The 15290-nt window shown below is 48.3% G+C and overlaps 5 protein-coding genes across 5 annotated transcripts; 1 reads left to right on the top strand and 4 right to left on the bottom strand.

Annotated features, from left to right (window-relative positions):
- Window positions 1–303: 303 nt before the first annotated feature.
- N7529_004557 (GNAT family N-acetyltransferase) lies at window positions 304–807 on the top strand (the record flags this gene model as incomplete). Its single annotated transcript, XM_057240084.1, has 1 exon — window positions 304–807. One exon carries the CDS (start codon window positions 304–306, stop codon window positions 805–807), a length of 504 nt encoding a protein of 167 aa, XP_057099379.1.
- Window positions 808–2365: 1558 nt separating this feature from the next.
- gprC lies at window positions 2366–3649 on the bottom strand (the record flags this gene model as incomplete). The annotated part of the gene is made up of 1 exon (XM_057240083.1): window positions 2366–3649. One exon carries the CDS (start codon window positions 3647–3649, stop codon window positions 2366–2368), a length of 1284 nt encoding a protein of 427 aa, XP_057099378.1.
- A 4430-nt stretch (window positions 3650–8079) lies between these two features.
- N7529_004555 (uncharacterized protein) lies at window positions 8080–10503 on the bottom strand (the record flags this gene model as incomplete). The annotated part of the gene is made up of 1 exon (XM_057240082.1): window positions 8080–10503. One exon carries the CDS (start codon window positions 10501–10503, stop codon window positions 8080–8082), a length of 2424 nt encoding a protein of 807 aa, XP_057099377.1.
- A 470-nt stretch (window positions 10504–10973) lies between these two features.
- Window positions 10974–12029, bottom strand: N7529_004554 (uncharacterized protein; the record flags this gene model as incomplete). Its single annotated transcript, XM_057240081.1, has 1 exon — window positions 10974–12029. One exon carries the CDS (start codon window positions 12027–12029, stop codon window positions 10974–10976), a length of 1056 nt encoding a protein of 351 aa, XP_057099376.1.
- A 125-nt stretch (window positions 12030–12154) lies between these two features.
- N7529_004553 (uncharacterized protein) lies at window positions 12155–14803 on the bottom strand (the record flags this gene model as incomplete). The annotated part of the gene is made up of 1 exon (XM_057240080.1): window positions 12155–14803. The coding sequence occupies one exon, from the start codon at window positions 14801–14803 to the stop codon at window positions 12155–12157; it is 2649 nt and encodes an 882-aa protein (XP_057099375.1).
- Between the last annotated feature and the right edge of the window lie 487 nt (window positions 14804–15290).

The following is a 15290-nucleotide window of genomic DNA, read 5'->3' as shown; positions in this document are numbered from 1 at the left end:
AAGAATCAAATTTCATAATTAAACAACGATATGATAGCTCATTGCGACTTCGTATTAGCTGCCGACTTTTTTCGTGCATTAATGACTACGGCGCAAGTAAATGTGAAAATGTCTATCTTCGCAGTAATATATATATCGCACGCACTTACCCTGGTGAAATCAACCTATGAGGGGTAGTTCTGACTCACACATATCAACCCTTAGAACTTCTCGGCTTCTCAAAATCACTCGAAGCACATCATTTTCATTGTTTACTACAAGGCCATCTGATAAATCTCCCTCCATCTTAGAGATCTAGTCATAATGGCCACCAATTCCACCTCCACCTCCACCTCTACTTCCACACCAGGCAATGTCACACTATACAAAGCTACAGTCGACGATATACCCACAATAAAAGCCATAATCGATGCCGCATATTTTAAATACATCGAGCGCATTGGAAAACCACCAGCACCGATGTCCGAGAATTGGGCAGAAGTTATCCAAACACACGATGTTCTCGTGCTGCGAGATAGCGAACGAGTCGTCGGCTCCATCACCTTTCACGTTGACGAGGAATCGGACTCTCTCAAAATCGACAATCTGGTCGTGGATCCAACCATACAGGGTCGCGGCTATGGAGGCTTTTTGATCGAGCATGCAGAACTGGAAGCTCAACAACGTGGGCTACCCAGTGTGACTTTGTTTACGAATGTAAAAATGTTCGAGAACATTGGATTCTATGCAAAACTGGGCTTTAAGGAGATGGATAGAAAGGTAGAGGATGGGTTTGAGCGTGTATACTTCTACAAGAAGCTTTCTTGATGACCTAGTCATTTTGTCTACGTTGTACCTATGAAGTGGTTACCGGTGTCCGTATAAGGAAATCGATGTTTCCAGGGCTGGACAGGAGGTGGGTGACAATTTTAGCTCGGCTCAGCTTTTAATCGAGGGATGATTCTGAAACTAGACCAATGGAAATCTGCCCTTTGATCATTCATTCTTTGGAGATCATGGTTCGAAGATCTCCAAGACTTCATACTTCAGCGTCAATAGCGCACTCGGAGAGTGAGCGAAACCTTATGAGCCCTGATTCTGTTCGCAAAATTGAGAACTGTAAATTTACTTCGGCAATTGGAGCCGGAGAACTAATTCAAAATGAGGTGAAAAAAAAAAAAAAAAACCTTGTTCTTCTCCACAAGCATTCTAGATGCTTGTAGATCCGGAGTAGCCCGATCAGTTGCCAGAAAGGGAAAAAGTACACGGCCAAGAGTGGGCATATTCTCCGCTTAAAATATACTACATTGTATAGCATTGTATAAAATAGTCTGGCGCACGTAGCTTATTCGAAAGAAGATCGAAATTATACCATGCCCACCCCCTGACCCAAGAAAAAAGATCGATAGAAGCACGATCCCGTCTCCACTGCGTTTGCCATAGTGGGGACCTTGGCCTCGGAACTTCGCCTCATGCCCAACAACCTCATACCCGTGGCTAGGTGGGGCAATCAGGAACCAACGCGCTGTTTTCGTATAATCGTCCGTTGCACTGAGCACTAGCTGTACAGTTCGACATCGAAAGAATTGGGCTGCCAAAATTTGTTCAGGCCCAGTACCAAAGGAGAAAAAGCGGCCATTCTTGCTTGTTTGGTGACCTGTCCGTGCTGATCTCCCGGCAGTCATCGTGAGGGTCGGAGCTTTCAGCTCTTGGGATGGGATCTTCGTCGCGATGAGTGGTCCAGCTTTGAGTACTGACGGTTGTATCCGCTGGAAGGTAATGCTTCTGGATTGTGATTCCGCCACCGGGTGCTGAACAAAGGAAGGCTTTAAGGACGTGAACCATATACTCTTAAGATTTACATGATTCTTGCATTGAGTAGGGGTGGTAGCTCAAGTACGCCGTCATTGGATTTGGGGTTCAACCTCTCAAGCTGATGTCAGTTCGACTTTATCTACATTTAAGTTATTCACAGATTAATCAACTCTTGGGTGGCGTGGAATTGGACATCTCCTTGGTAAGTTAGGTGTTCAAAGTTGAAAACATTAAGTAGGACATGGAAATCGCTGCGATTCACATGAGGAGCGAGTCCTTTCTTTTCAAGGTTATATACAAGTTCGGTCATAAAGATAGTAAGATGAGAATGGGGGACACGGTCGAAAAGAAAGGGTCGAAGAAGGTAGAAAGAAAAAGAGACATGATGTGGTCACAACAATCGTGAGGAAAGCAAGATATACATGGGTATCCATGGCAATATGAGAAAAGTAATGAGAAAATCCGGGTCAACAACATCAGATCATCGCAAATTGTATACAGCGAGTTTGGGAATGTCTCTGGAAGAAAAAGAAAGCCAAATACAAAGTTAAAGAAAATGGTCATGGAACATTCATCTCCGCCATCCGCGGTGAGAAGGCATTTCGGAAGGGAAATCGTCCTTACTTGAGCGCTCGCTGGCGCCTTCTTCAGGGAAAGCAGGTTCGTGGGTAATTTCAATCGTTGTCTCTTGGTACACCTTTCCGATGGGGGCCATTTCATGGGCGTGAACGGGGTGAGGGCTAGGCGAGACGATGTTGTCTGTTGAGCCGTCGAGATCGTCGTTGAAAGTACCACCACCCATCTTGCGCTTGGGATCGGCAGTAATGGTTGTCAGGTGCGTATCACCGCGCTTGCCCTTGCTGCTGGCGAATTTGTTGTAGGAGCGGTCGTGGCTGGGCTCGGAGTCGATGATCAAGTTGCGACGGGTAAGCGTGTACAGAATAACATCAACCAGACCGGAACTGGTGATGATCGCACCGGCACAACAGAAGAATGTCATGCTTGGGGGATCTCCGTTTGCTGTGGCCATACGTCCGGCGGCGAGAGGCAGGGAAAGAATAATATACACAATGGGGTAGATGGTCATGTATCCGACGACGCGGCGTAGACGCTTCAGACTCTCCAGTTGGCTGTTTCCGAGAATTGCTGATGCCTTGATTTGTCGGCGCAGTTGGAAGTACATGACAGCGTAAAGGGCGACCGTGCCGAACTCTGCCAAGAAAATCCAGATGTAGTGAGTCCATAGACGGGTGGTTTCGTATTCCTCGCTAATCCAGCACCAGGCACCGGAGGGCACGAAGACATCTCCGCCGTGCATTGCCAAAGGAATGATAACCATTAGAGCGACGAAGGCCCACACGCCGACGACGAAGCAGACGAAGAATTTGTAGGACATTTTACGTCCCCAGACGACCAAAAGGAATGTATGAAAGGCGATAGCAAGCACAAACAGACCACTGCCAGGGTCTCCAATCTGCAGCCAAAGTCCTTGGAGGAAGCAACCAGCGGTACCGGACTTGATCTTGTCGGTAAAGATCCATCGCAGACAGATAATGAATGCAAGTGATTGTTGGAAATCGGCTAGAACCAGGTTGTAAATCAGGATAATGTACTGGTTGTAACCGATGTATCGTGAATAGCTGCCGCGCCAGAACACAAGCCGATATGTGATAAAGCCGAGGAGACTTGCGGTTGCAAGGAGTGACAGGAGAGCCATGATCGAAATTGCTATCAGGCCTCGTCGTTGAACCAATGGGAGAGGGTCGATATCAAGTTCCACGGAGCTGGTCAATCGCGCCGCTAGCGAATGCTCGCCCTCCCTGGGCATTAAGCCCATAAGAATGAGTGCTGACATGTCTGAAAATTCCGTCGATAAACCTCAATTCGATGGATCTGCTCTCATTGCCTGATTAAATCAGTCCAGCGAAATTGAATGCCAAGATTTGGTTGCTCGTCTCGAATTGGGCAATGTGAAATCGATATATAAGGTAGGCTCGATTGAAAATGAATGCAAGATAGACTTAGATCGACACTATACCTTCCCTAAAGGCCGTAAGTAAAGGAAAGAGAGATAGAGACAGGGAGAGGCAAAGAATATTTGAAAGAAAAGCCACCGAGCCGACTATTAAAAGGTAGATGCAATGAGGAGAGAAAGAACCAGCAGCTACACTACTGGGAACTGATTGAACTTTATTTTTGATAGGCTGGGGCAGAAGAATGGGAAGAAATGGACCTAAAAAATTATTATTCAACTCCTTTGTGTGTCAATGACTAGAGTTCTCCACGTTGATAACCATAATACTTTACGGCCCAGAGCCGTGAATTCCTTTTATACTCCACCTTTAGCCTCTTTTAGCCTCTTTTAGATCAGCTTTAGACCAGCTTTAGGCCAACTTTAGGCCAGAATTTGCCCCTCCCGGAGTATCGGGTTGAGTGGGTTAGGGGGGTGAAATTTTGCCACGAGTATGTCGAATAAAACGGTGGAATGGTACAGTTTAAATGGTGTACTCCGTACTAATTTAGTACTTTACCCACTAGTCGGCCAGGCCGTACAGCGTATTCTCTAGTGGCCTCTAATGGGTAATAGTAGACAAGGGGATACGCCCGTTGTTAAACGGTGTTGCATAGGAAGGATCAAGCCCCAATTTTGAGAAACACAGTTGCGCAAATTACGTCCGACTGCCATGTCTTCCGTGTATTCCGTACAAGGTTCATCGAGGTCTCAGATCGCCTTACACTGTAATTCCGCTGCAGGGGCCATGTTTCTGGAACACTAGCGGCAGAATTTTTACAAGCATTCTTTATGGTACCGCACCTATTTTCTTATATTCTTATATGCCCACCGAGACATGTCTTTCCCGAACCGCTCAAGAATGCTTTTTGGTACATCGATCGTCAAGTATCAAGAAAACCTGAACCCACACGGGAACTCCAGGGGGGAACCCTTGAACCTTGGTTGAAGCAGTATTTCACCCCGCACAGCATGTCCCGTATCCGGTTGTCGGCATCAATGACTCCACGGAGAAAGGAAATGGAAGGCTTTTCTAGAAACAAACGTGTCGATCTTAACAAAAGGATTATTTAGCAATAGCGGACATCGAATATCTTATATGATTGGGTTAGGATAAGCTTCACTCCACAAAAGACATCCACAGTTCAATTCCAAATTTGGTTTAAAGAGACGGGAGCTCACCGAACTGATAATTTGTTGATATATAAAAAAATTCTTTTGAAACCGGGCCGGTTGTATTCTACTTGGCTGTCAAGAAGCTTTTTTCGAGATTTTCTTTGAGCCTCTCCCCGGGCTTACAAGCCATGTGGCATGTTAATAAGCCCCCCAAAAAGCAAATAATTCATGACATATAGGATCACGCGAACTCATCCTTTGTTAGGCCCATGTGAAAGCACGTTAGCCATGTGTTGACTAGGATAAACAGGCTAAATAAGTTAGGCAATTGATATTCGGTACAAAAAGTGTCCAGCGTAGGATTGCAATTGACTAGCGTGGTCTCTTTAAGTGGAGTTCTGCCCTGAGTGGATGGGATCGTCAATGAGAATTTACGGAAAGGATGATTACGCACTTTCTTCCAGTCTGTGTTAGAGCCGCTAGCAGCGATCGTGGAGATTATTGAGAACATCTTAAAGGAATGTGCGCCCCGGATATGTGCGGGAGAGAAAGTGGTCAATACTTTGTCTCAGATGTGGGATGATATTCGATGTCAGGGGTAAATCGGGAACATCCGTAGAATAATACACTACACAAAATCTGCACGTTCTTGATAGCTTAAAATCGGGATGTCAGTGTCAACTTGTCAATTAAACATTTTACCCGCTCCATAACCCTGGAAGGCGTTCACTTTTGCGCTTTGCCCCCTGGATACCAACCCGGATTTAACATTAAAACCGTGTCTCACGGCACAAGCCACTAGAATACACTTGTCTTTTCTTGTCTTCTTGGCCCCGCTAGTCAATGCCGATCAAAATTCAAGTCACGGTAGCGCCGACCACATTGTGCGTAGGCCAAGGCTCGACGATCAAAAGACTTGCATCGACTAAAACAGTGACAAAGCTTATATTGTAACTAAGTCACCATCAAACCTAGTTGTATGTACAATATAGTGATTCAATTTTAGGGTTAACCGGTTCATGGTATCACAGCTGATCGTGTTTAACCTTCTTTTACGAATTGACCTTCTCCTGACACCTGGGCCAACTGCAGCCTAGTCCAGCTCCACTATTCTAGAAATATCAATGCTCACCTTTGCCTCCCGCGGAAGCACTCTCCCCTTTCCATAATTGAGCACAGATAGAGTTATACTAACCTCCAGTCGAGTTTGCTGCCAAGATGAACCAATGTCAGCATCATGAATGCCTAGGTACAATGAAAACTCAATCGCCAGATATCGCGGTATTTCTTGCCGAGCTGGTCCTAGTCCACATTCCTGGACTACCGCCTAGCGCTGTGTGAGCCGTGCGTAGATGATTGCCTCCTATGTTTGAGCATGTGAATCTAGTGACGACAGTGAGTGACGAAGCTGAGACTTGGTCTCGATCTGATATGCCTTGTTTTTGTGAAGATATCATATCACCAGGATCCTGGTGATAATAACGCTATCTGCTTGGACTATCGTTCGCAATCTGCATAATAACTTTTAATGTTACCTAAAATCACACCTTAATACTTGGCTAGTCAATAGCGCTTGAAGCATGTCTTGCATGACCTATCTGCAACCTACGCTAGATCAATGATCTACAACAAGGTACGGAGATTTGCCATCGTGGCGGTAGGTCGACAATAGACTATTGGATTATACCCCTCTAGTGATACAACAGTGCGTTCGTACTTGGCCCGTGTTCCATGTGATCGCCGTCAGTCTTTGTTTACATACTGTACGCACTGCATTTTATCAATTGCATTGTTCCCGATAGGCCCATTATAGGTACTTTGTATGATGTGAAGACATCATTCTATTGGAACAAGAGCCCTTATCCACTTTTTCCAACACAACAAACACGGCTCGTCTCAAAATATTGCCCCTATGTCCAACGTAGGCTGAATATTCAATTTTCTTTGTAGATCTCCCACTTGGCACCTGGTGATCTCCCCTGGCGGCGGGAGCATGTGAACATACATACCCACGACAGTGGTCCAGCACTGATAATTGGCGGTCCGACACTTCCGTATTGTACATTGCGTTGTGGAATCACCACTGTGGAACCTCAAACATAGTGGGTATAAGTAAGACTGATGTGCCCCATCGAAAATAGGAGATATCAAGTTACCGAGGTCCATTATTGTAGTTGATATGATTTACGAGAGGCGCGTTGGATTGCTCTCACAAAGTTCTCGACCGTATATAGTAGTAGACTGCAGAATATTACAAGGTGTGAGCTATACATTGGAAGTTTGTGCATATACGATGTCTGTCGATAGGGTGGATTAATACTCCGAGGTGTGACGGCGCGCGCCCTTACAAATGATATTGTAGACGTGTGTGCTACTTTGCGTTTTTACAAGGGTTATCTGTTTGCAGCAGATGTGCAAAGCAAGCTTGATTACGAGACGATCGCCATTATTAGTATTCCAATTGGAATTTCTGACCTTGTTCGAAAAGACAACGAAGGGCCTTCCGCTGCAACATTCGAGATGAAGTGCGCTGCGCTTCATTGTGCCCAATATTCCATATGAGCTTGGCAAACTATAAGTACTACTCCCGTTCAGGGGCAGCTGGCAAGCCCATGGAGTTTGATTTCATGTCCACAGAATGTGTCAAGTAGATGAGGTTGATAGACCAGGATAAATTGATGTCCACTGTTCTCCACTCGGAGACGAGACTGGTATTCCGCTGCAAGCAAAACCAAGCTGTATACAGGAAACACAAGTATCTAGGTAGCCCGGCCATAGTTGCGACACCGAAGTGGCCATTTAAATCATTTAGTTCATTGGTGTTTTGAGATCTGCTGCATAACGCTAAATGATTCTTGTATCATAACCCCAATCCCACGCTATGGGAAAAGGGAAGCTCGTAGCATTCATCAGTCATAAACAAATATAGAAAAAGGCTTTAGTAAATGCCAGTGGAGAAGAAAGAAAGAAAAGATGAAACAGAAACCAAAGTGCGCAACAAAACATCCAGGACGGCAAGTGGGTATCGATTGTGAGTTCGTCGCACGCAACGCAACGCAACGGCAACAGTATATCCATTTCCCATGGTATCCTAAAATCCCCTTCCCTGATGATGCTGAAGTGTGTCATTTTCTCCATGCCGAAATGAAATCCCCGGTCTACCTCCGTCGCGAACCACGAGGTCGAACAGGCGATCTGTCGTCGTCCTCGTCTTCTTCTTCAACGGGCGCGGGGGTGCGTCGCTCCGTCCGTCTCTTCGGCCTGCGCCGACGGTTCGAGCTAATATTGCTCGCCGAGTCATCCGGCGCAAGGGAGCGGTCGTCATCCAGGAAGTCTTCCTCAGCGCTGTCATGTGCTCCAACAGCAGAGAACGGCGTGCCCATGCGCGCCTCGACGGTAGAGCCGCGGCGGCTTTGGTTGGCGATTGCGAGACCCGCACCGCGTTCGCGTAGGGCGCGACGCACAACTTCGGCTTTGAGATGTAGGGCCTCGAATGCATCTTCTAGCGCTTCCATGCCTAGGAAGATGTCGCGCTCGACCTCGGCTAGCGCAGCGATTTCTGTCTCCTCGTCCAACGCGATCGGGCCTCCAAACGAGGCTGGTGATGACGGCCCGTTAGACTGACTGGGTGGGCGGAAACTGCCGTCCATGTAGTTCGGTGTTGGTCCTCGGGAGATACCTCCGCCCAAAGGTGTGCTGGAGCGACTGCCGTTCCAGCGGGAGCTGTTTGCATTCGCCGAGGGGCCGGAGTCTTCTGCACCGCTGCGGAGGAAACCGTCGAATCGGCCAGAGATGAGAATTTCCCATTCATCGTCGCTGATCGCGGAGAGAGTCGCTAGCACATGATGGATACTGGGGTTGTTTAACATGTACATAGCAGTTTCTGGGTCGCGAGGAAGAGAAGAAAGCCGGTAGAGGCGCTGGATAGCGGAAGCAGAAGAGACAAGCGCCGAAGGTTTCGGTCGGGGCTTTTCGTCGTCGGATCGTGGGACAGGAGTTGAGGCATTGATACCAAGCAACGAACAGAACAACGAGCGCTGGTGGTTTTCAAGATGCGTCAGCATGGCGAAGGTCAATGTCTCATCATCGACCTCGTTCGGTGCACTGGTTCCTGAATCATTCTGCTCAGAAAGCCACTTGTCCACAGCGACCTTGGTCTTTCGTGATTGTCGTATGAAGTGCTCGCGGTACTCTTCCGGGACATCAATGTCCAGTTTCTGCATGGGCACGTGCTCATCGCCTGACACAGCATCTACGGTGGTCGGTGCCATCATGAACGGCGGCCACATAGGAAGTTCCCTACGACCAGAGACAAGCTCCAAAACCTCGCCCCAGCTCACTCCGTCCGGTCGATCGTCGGGCTCCGCTCGTACGCAGATCTGACAGCTGCATGGCTCCGAAGAAATATCGCGCGCGAATACCGCTTCCAGACGATCCAACAGACGCCGCGCCACGGACCGGTACCCTGTGGCTACTGCAAGCGACCCATTCTTACTCATGACCTTTGCATAGTCATCGAGTAAGCGGTTGTAAGGATCGAAGATCTTGCCAGCAACAGACCGGGACTGTGGTTGTCCTGGTATAAAGGGATCGGTCTGGCCCAGGCCAGCAAGCAGTGCCCTCGAGACTTTATTTTCCAAACCACCGTTTTTCAGCAGGTAATCGACTCGAGGGATGGCGACGATTGCTGGCGGAGGAGGAGGCGGCGGGGGTGCACCAAAAGCATTCGGGCTTGGTTTCACATAGTCGATTGACTCTTCGCTGGGAGTGCGACGATGGGACATGGCCGATCGGTTCTGAGTTCGAGAGGGAGGTTTTGTGGGCGGAGTCATTGGTTTTCGCGGCAACGAGTATTGCTGGTTGGGCGCAATGGAAGTCACATCGGATCCATTGGGCGACACTGCATCATCATCACGAATTGTAAGGTTCGACTGTGAGGCAGACATGGTCGAGCGACTCGACCGTTTGGGTAATTTCTTCTCATCGGGAACGGTAGACTTGATCTTGTGACCCGACGAGCGTTGAGATGGCTCCTTGTCATCCTTGGTGCTTTTAGATCTTGTAGGGGTCTCCGGTCGCGAAGTCTTGCTGGACTTGGACTTAGTGCTCTCATCTCTTTTCGACCGGAGACTCGATGATGACCTGTTGACTTCCGCTCGAATCTTGATACTTGTTTTCTTCTTAGGCTTCTCATTCTCCTTGTCATCGATGACGCTGCCCTTCCTTGATTGATCGTCTAAACCGGTCAACGGGGGACTGGGTGGCGCATGGTGTTCGCGGCTGGGGGTCTTCTCATCGTGTTCCGTTATATCGGTCGCATCTGGTGTGGGGGGATTATCTCCTTTGCGAACGTTCTCCTTGCTATGTGCTTTGGAGAAATTAGGATATGGTAGACTTGTTCTCGATTCGAGGAATGAGGAAGCCCCCGATCGACTTGAGTCAAGTCCGGGCATCGAGGACCGACGTAAGGTGGAGGAAGATAGATTGTCCTGATCCTTGGTTGAAAGGCGGGTCTGGGATTGCTTCGAAGTCGAGACTTTGGTCTTCTTCCTATCGTCTCGATTAGGTCTGACTGGAAACATGGCGAAGCTCGAGGTTTCCGGTTTGAATCGGTCGTCCGTTACCTGTAAAGTCGTCTCTCTCTGTGTTTCCAGGGCTCCGTCACTGAGGGGAATGAATGGTCACACTATTTTTATCCCCAGGCTTTCCTGGCGCTTAGGATGACAATCTTGACCGCTTAGATATCATGCAAGTCGGATGCGCGTCTCTGGGAGAACAGACACGTAAAAAGAAAAGAAAAGAATAAGCTTGAAGGTAAATAAAGTACAGCGGCTATAGAATCAAATCTCCGTGAAATTTATCGATGCGGTGAGCAATTCTCAGCCCCCCGCTCTTCGGAATCAGATCGAATTATCCTTTTATAGTATTTTGGGGTACAAGTCTCACACATTGACATATTTACAATGCAGGCTGCACTATATTTGTATGATAATTTTATTCATTTCTTCACTCTCACATACACTTGGTACATTAGTAGGCACAGTAGCTACAGTTAAAAATGTAATCCATTCACAGCCTTAACCGGTGATGTCTCTAGTACCCAATTTCCCTCTTCTTCATGAGCAATCCCACCACTTCGTGCTGCTCTCATTGTCTTTTCACTTGCAGCTGTCAAATCTCCAGTGTTATGATCCCATATCCATCCCTCTTTCAGCCACATCCAAGTAAGATAGGCACGTAACTCCTTGTCCTGCGGCAAGACACACTTCCATTCAGGCACGAACCCAACCTCTGTCGAATTCGTACCTTTCCAGTCAGATGCCAAATGCCGCAATTCATCGCGACAGAAAATTCGCCAGCTATCAAGCGAATAGGCGCCAACTCCAGGTAAATGTGCAATCTCCCATGCAACGCGCAGGTCCTCCTTGTCTATGCATTCATCCCGGCCAACATTTCGACCGTCCGATTCTTTTGGGTAATGAAGTTTTCGATATCTCTTTTCTGGGGTAGGAGGGTCCTTGAGCCAAGTTTGTGCCAAACTGATGCATTTCTTTGCACGCTGATTCTGAAACCCCAGGCACCGAATCATTGAGACAAATTCCGATAGGTCTGCTGCTGCCATCGCCTCAATTGTTGGGTAGCGCTCAAAAACTTGGAACAACACTGGCAGTGAAACGCCGCCTCGGGTGCGGTTAAGAAATATGGTAGCAATGAGCAAACGAAAGGGGTCATGTGCAAGCTGTTCTTGGACAAGTCCGAAAGAAGGCGCATCAATTGAGGGAAATGGAAGACACGATTCAAAATCGCCTGGTACACGTGGGAAATAGGGAGAAAGCTTCGGATATTTCGGGCGAGGTGTTTTGGGTTCTGGTTCAAGCAGACTCGGGGCATTGATAGGAATTTTTAAGCTGAGGTTGGAAGATTGATGTGCCAGACAAGGAGTTTGCGGCAGTGACAATGTAATGTGAGGGTGCGGGTCAGGGGCAGAGGAATCATGGCAATCGACGTCCAAGTCACTTGGGACATCGCTCAGCGAAGAATCCGACAAAAAATCTGCAGGCAAACTGAACTCTTCCAACAATTTTCGGGCTTCAGCGGGAATAGACATATTGTAAAGCAACGATATAGTTTTCCACTTGCTTTCTGATATGAAAACTTTAGAGTTGACGACTCTTGGGAAGTATTTCGATGTCACCTCATCACTCGGAGTTATGCCTTGTGAATCATTGGCTTTCAAAAAAAATCCAAATCCCACTCAGCTGGGTTTGCGGGCAGAGGCGGAAATGGAGAATGTTTTTGTGGGCTCTTTGTCACATTCCGTCGTGGGGTGGAAGGCAAAATTGGATTTTGAGCGATGGCACCCTCGGTGTGCTTCAGATCACCGATGGTTGCTCGGTGCTTTGTCACTGAATGTCGGGTCAAATTTTGCTGTGGGGTGGTGGGCAAAACTGGTTCTTGGGTGTCGGGAGCGGCATCGGCATCGGCGGGATCCCCGGGCGGTGTTAAATGACCCATACTTGCCCCGCGCTTCTTCCCTGCATGCCGTTTCGAATCGCGCTGTGAAGCAGACGGCAATAGGGAGTTTTCAACAGAAACATCGACGGCAACTTCGGGCCGCTTCAGAGAACCCATATTGGCTGCGCGCTTTGTCTTTGAACACTGTGCCGGGTATCGATGAGTGACCGGCAAGCTTATTTCCTGAGCGACTGTATCGACGGCATCTTCGGGCTTCTTCAGGAGACCCGTACTTGCTGCGCGCTTTTTCTCGGAACGCCGCGCCGTTTGGTGTTGAGTGGGCGGCAATATCAGATCTTCGGGGGATAGATCACAGGAATCGATGGCATCATCAGGCTGATTCAATGCATCCATAGTTGCTCGGTGGTTTTGTCCTGGAACTCGTGAGTTCAGATGAGTGAACGGCAAGGTTTGTTTCTGGATGACATGATCGACAACATCTTGGGGTTGCTTCACGTCACCCAAAGTCCCGTGGCGCTCTTTTACTGCAAGTTGTGTTGGATCTTGATGGTAGGACGGCAACAGGATCAATTCCTCAGCGACGGCATCAGCATCGACGGCATCTTCGGGCTGTTTCGATTCGCTCATACGTGTTCGACGCTTCTCGGCCTGCCGAGCGCGTTTTCTCTTACTACTGTCTCTTTTTACTTGAGCCGAGTCTCTAACTGGTCCTTGGTGAGGTCTTGAGTGTTGGGACTCTTGCGATTTCAAGGATCCCACTATCGGGTGGCCATTCTGACGAGAGGAGTGCAGGGAAGTGTTCCGTCGACTATGCAAATTGTTGTTAGGCCTGGGTTCAGTGGGGTGAATCATGTCAGACGATTTACCTTGGCTGGCCTGAGCGGTATCGTTCCATTTTGCGCGAGGGTTCAACACATCATGGTCCTGGGGTTTGTTCACCTGGGGGTGGGCATTTTCCTCGGATTTAGAGACAGTTGTTGGGTCCTGGCCATTCATTGCGGTATTCGAGTTACCACTCGACTGGGCCTTGTGGTCGCGCTCTTCTGTCTTTGATTTGCGCCGTTCGCTTTTCTTACTCATCTTGGACACCTCATGGTCCTTGGGTTCACTCACCTGGGGTTGGGCATTTTCCTCGGGTACAGAGAGAGTTGTTGGTTCCTGGTCATTCGTTGCGGAAAGTAAGTCACCAGCCAACTGGGCGTTGGGGCCGTGCTCGTCTGTTTTTGGTTTGCGCCGTTCGCTTTTCTTGTTTTTCTTACTTTTCTTAGACACACCATGGTCCTGATTTTGATCCGCCAGGGTATGCCCATTTTCCTGGGGCTCGGATACCGTTGCTGGTTCCTGGTCATTCATTGCAATAGTTAAGTCGCCAGTCGAGTGGGCCTTGTGGCTACGTTCCTCTGTCTTCGAGTGACACCTGTCGCTTTTTTTGCTTTTTTTGGACACATGGATGTCCTGGTGTTCGTCCACTTGGGCCTCACCAATTTTTTGAGATTCAGATACGTTTGCTAATTCTTCGCCGTTGACTGGCGCAGCAGAGTCACCAGTCCGCGGAGCCTTGTGGGTACCTTCCTCTTTCTTTGAGCGGCGCCTCTTTTTATTGCTTTTCTTAGGCTTCTCCCCCTCGTCAGAATCCCAGGTGCTGTGGCGTCGTTTGCGGTGCGAACGCTCTGGGTGCGTGAGGATGGGATCTTCAATCTCAAATCCAAACATGGATTCGTTGTTCTCTGTCATAATGAGGTGGTGCGTGTCGAAGTAGACTAGTCGCACATATTCAATCAATGCATCAATGTTGGCCTCCTCCATTCCCGCATTCGCAGCAACAGCACGGATTCCTGTGGTTAAGTGGATTCGTTCGGAGCGTAGGAGTGGGCACTTCAGCATAAGAGGGTTCTTGGAAATAGCTTCCAGGACCTGCATTCGCTTTACATGACCCACAGCAGCGAAGATAGCCCTATCCTCCCAGTCAGGGGCATAAACCGTTGGAGTTATTGAAGTTGCAGGAGTAGGTGTAGGTTTGGTAGACATTACAGGAGAATTCACAGGAGAAGGTGTTGAAGGTGCAGAACGTTTGGCAGAATGTGGTGACTTCAGTTCTGTCGGTAGGCTTTGACTGAAGTGTCGAGTGTTGCGAATATCAAATCTTGTTGAGTCGGATGTACTAGCATAACCAAATGAACCCTCCATCTCGAGGTTATCCATGTCGTCTTGGGGTTCTTCCAACGCGGCTTGCTCAGATAAGATCGTATCAACAGCGCGGTCAAAGTAGTCTTCGTCGTAAGGCTTCAGCGGGTCATATTCGCAAGAAGGGAGGGGCACGACGACAGCAATTGCACACCGAGGTGGCACTACAGGGCCCGGTGCTGCAGCTAGTGTGACAGGTAAAGTTCCAAGGCGGGGGGTCATGTCAATGGGATGTAGGCATATCGCGGGGGATGCTTAGAAGAGCGCCAGTTAGTAGAATGAGGAGGAAGAGCGATAGCAACAGGATTTCAAGCTGCGCATACACGAAACATACCACCGTGGAAATTTTGAAATGCGCAGTAGATCAGACCTTGGAATGAAGTATTAGGAGTGATGGATGCAAGGATCACGATGGGTGGAGTCGCGTCAGGTGAAGGACGTGTTGCAGAAAGGGATAGCAATTGAATTTTAATAGCGCGAGTTCAGATCAGCGATCACACTCATGAGCAGGCTTACGCGCATCTCTTAAGCTGAACTCTTCTTGTGAGGGTTGTCTTTGAGCAAAGAAGAGAAACGAATTGCAACACAAAGACGCGATAGCACAGACCACCTAAGAATGCACGTCCAAAGTCCTGTGACGCGGACTCCACACTTCTATACTGCATTTCTATACTACACTTCTACGCATCTACATTCATTGTAATTGATA

The sequence above is a fragment of the Penicillium soppii genome (assembly GCF_028829465.1).
Source record: "Penicillium soppii strain IBT 18220 chromosome Unknown utg000004l, whole genome shotgun sequence".
In the NCBI taxonomy this organism is placed as follows: domain Eukaryota; kingdom Fungi; phylum Ascomycota; class Eurotiomycetes; order Eurotiales; family Aspergillaceae; genus Penicillium; species Penicillium soppii.
This window is presented reverse-complemented; position numbering and strand designations above follow the sequence as displayed.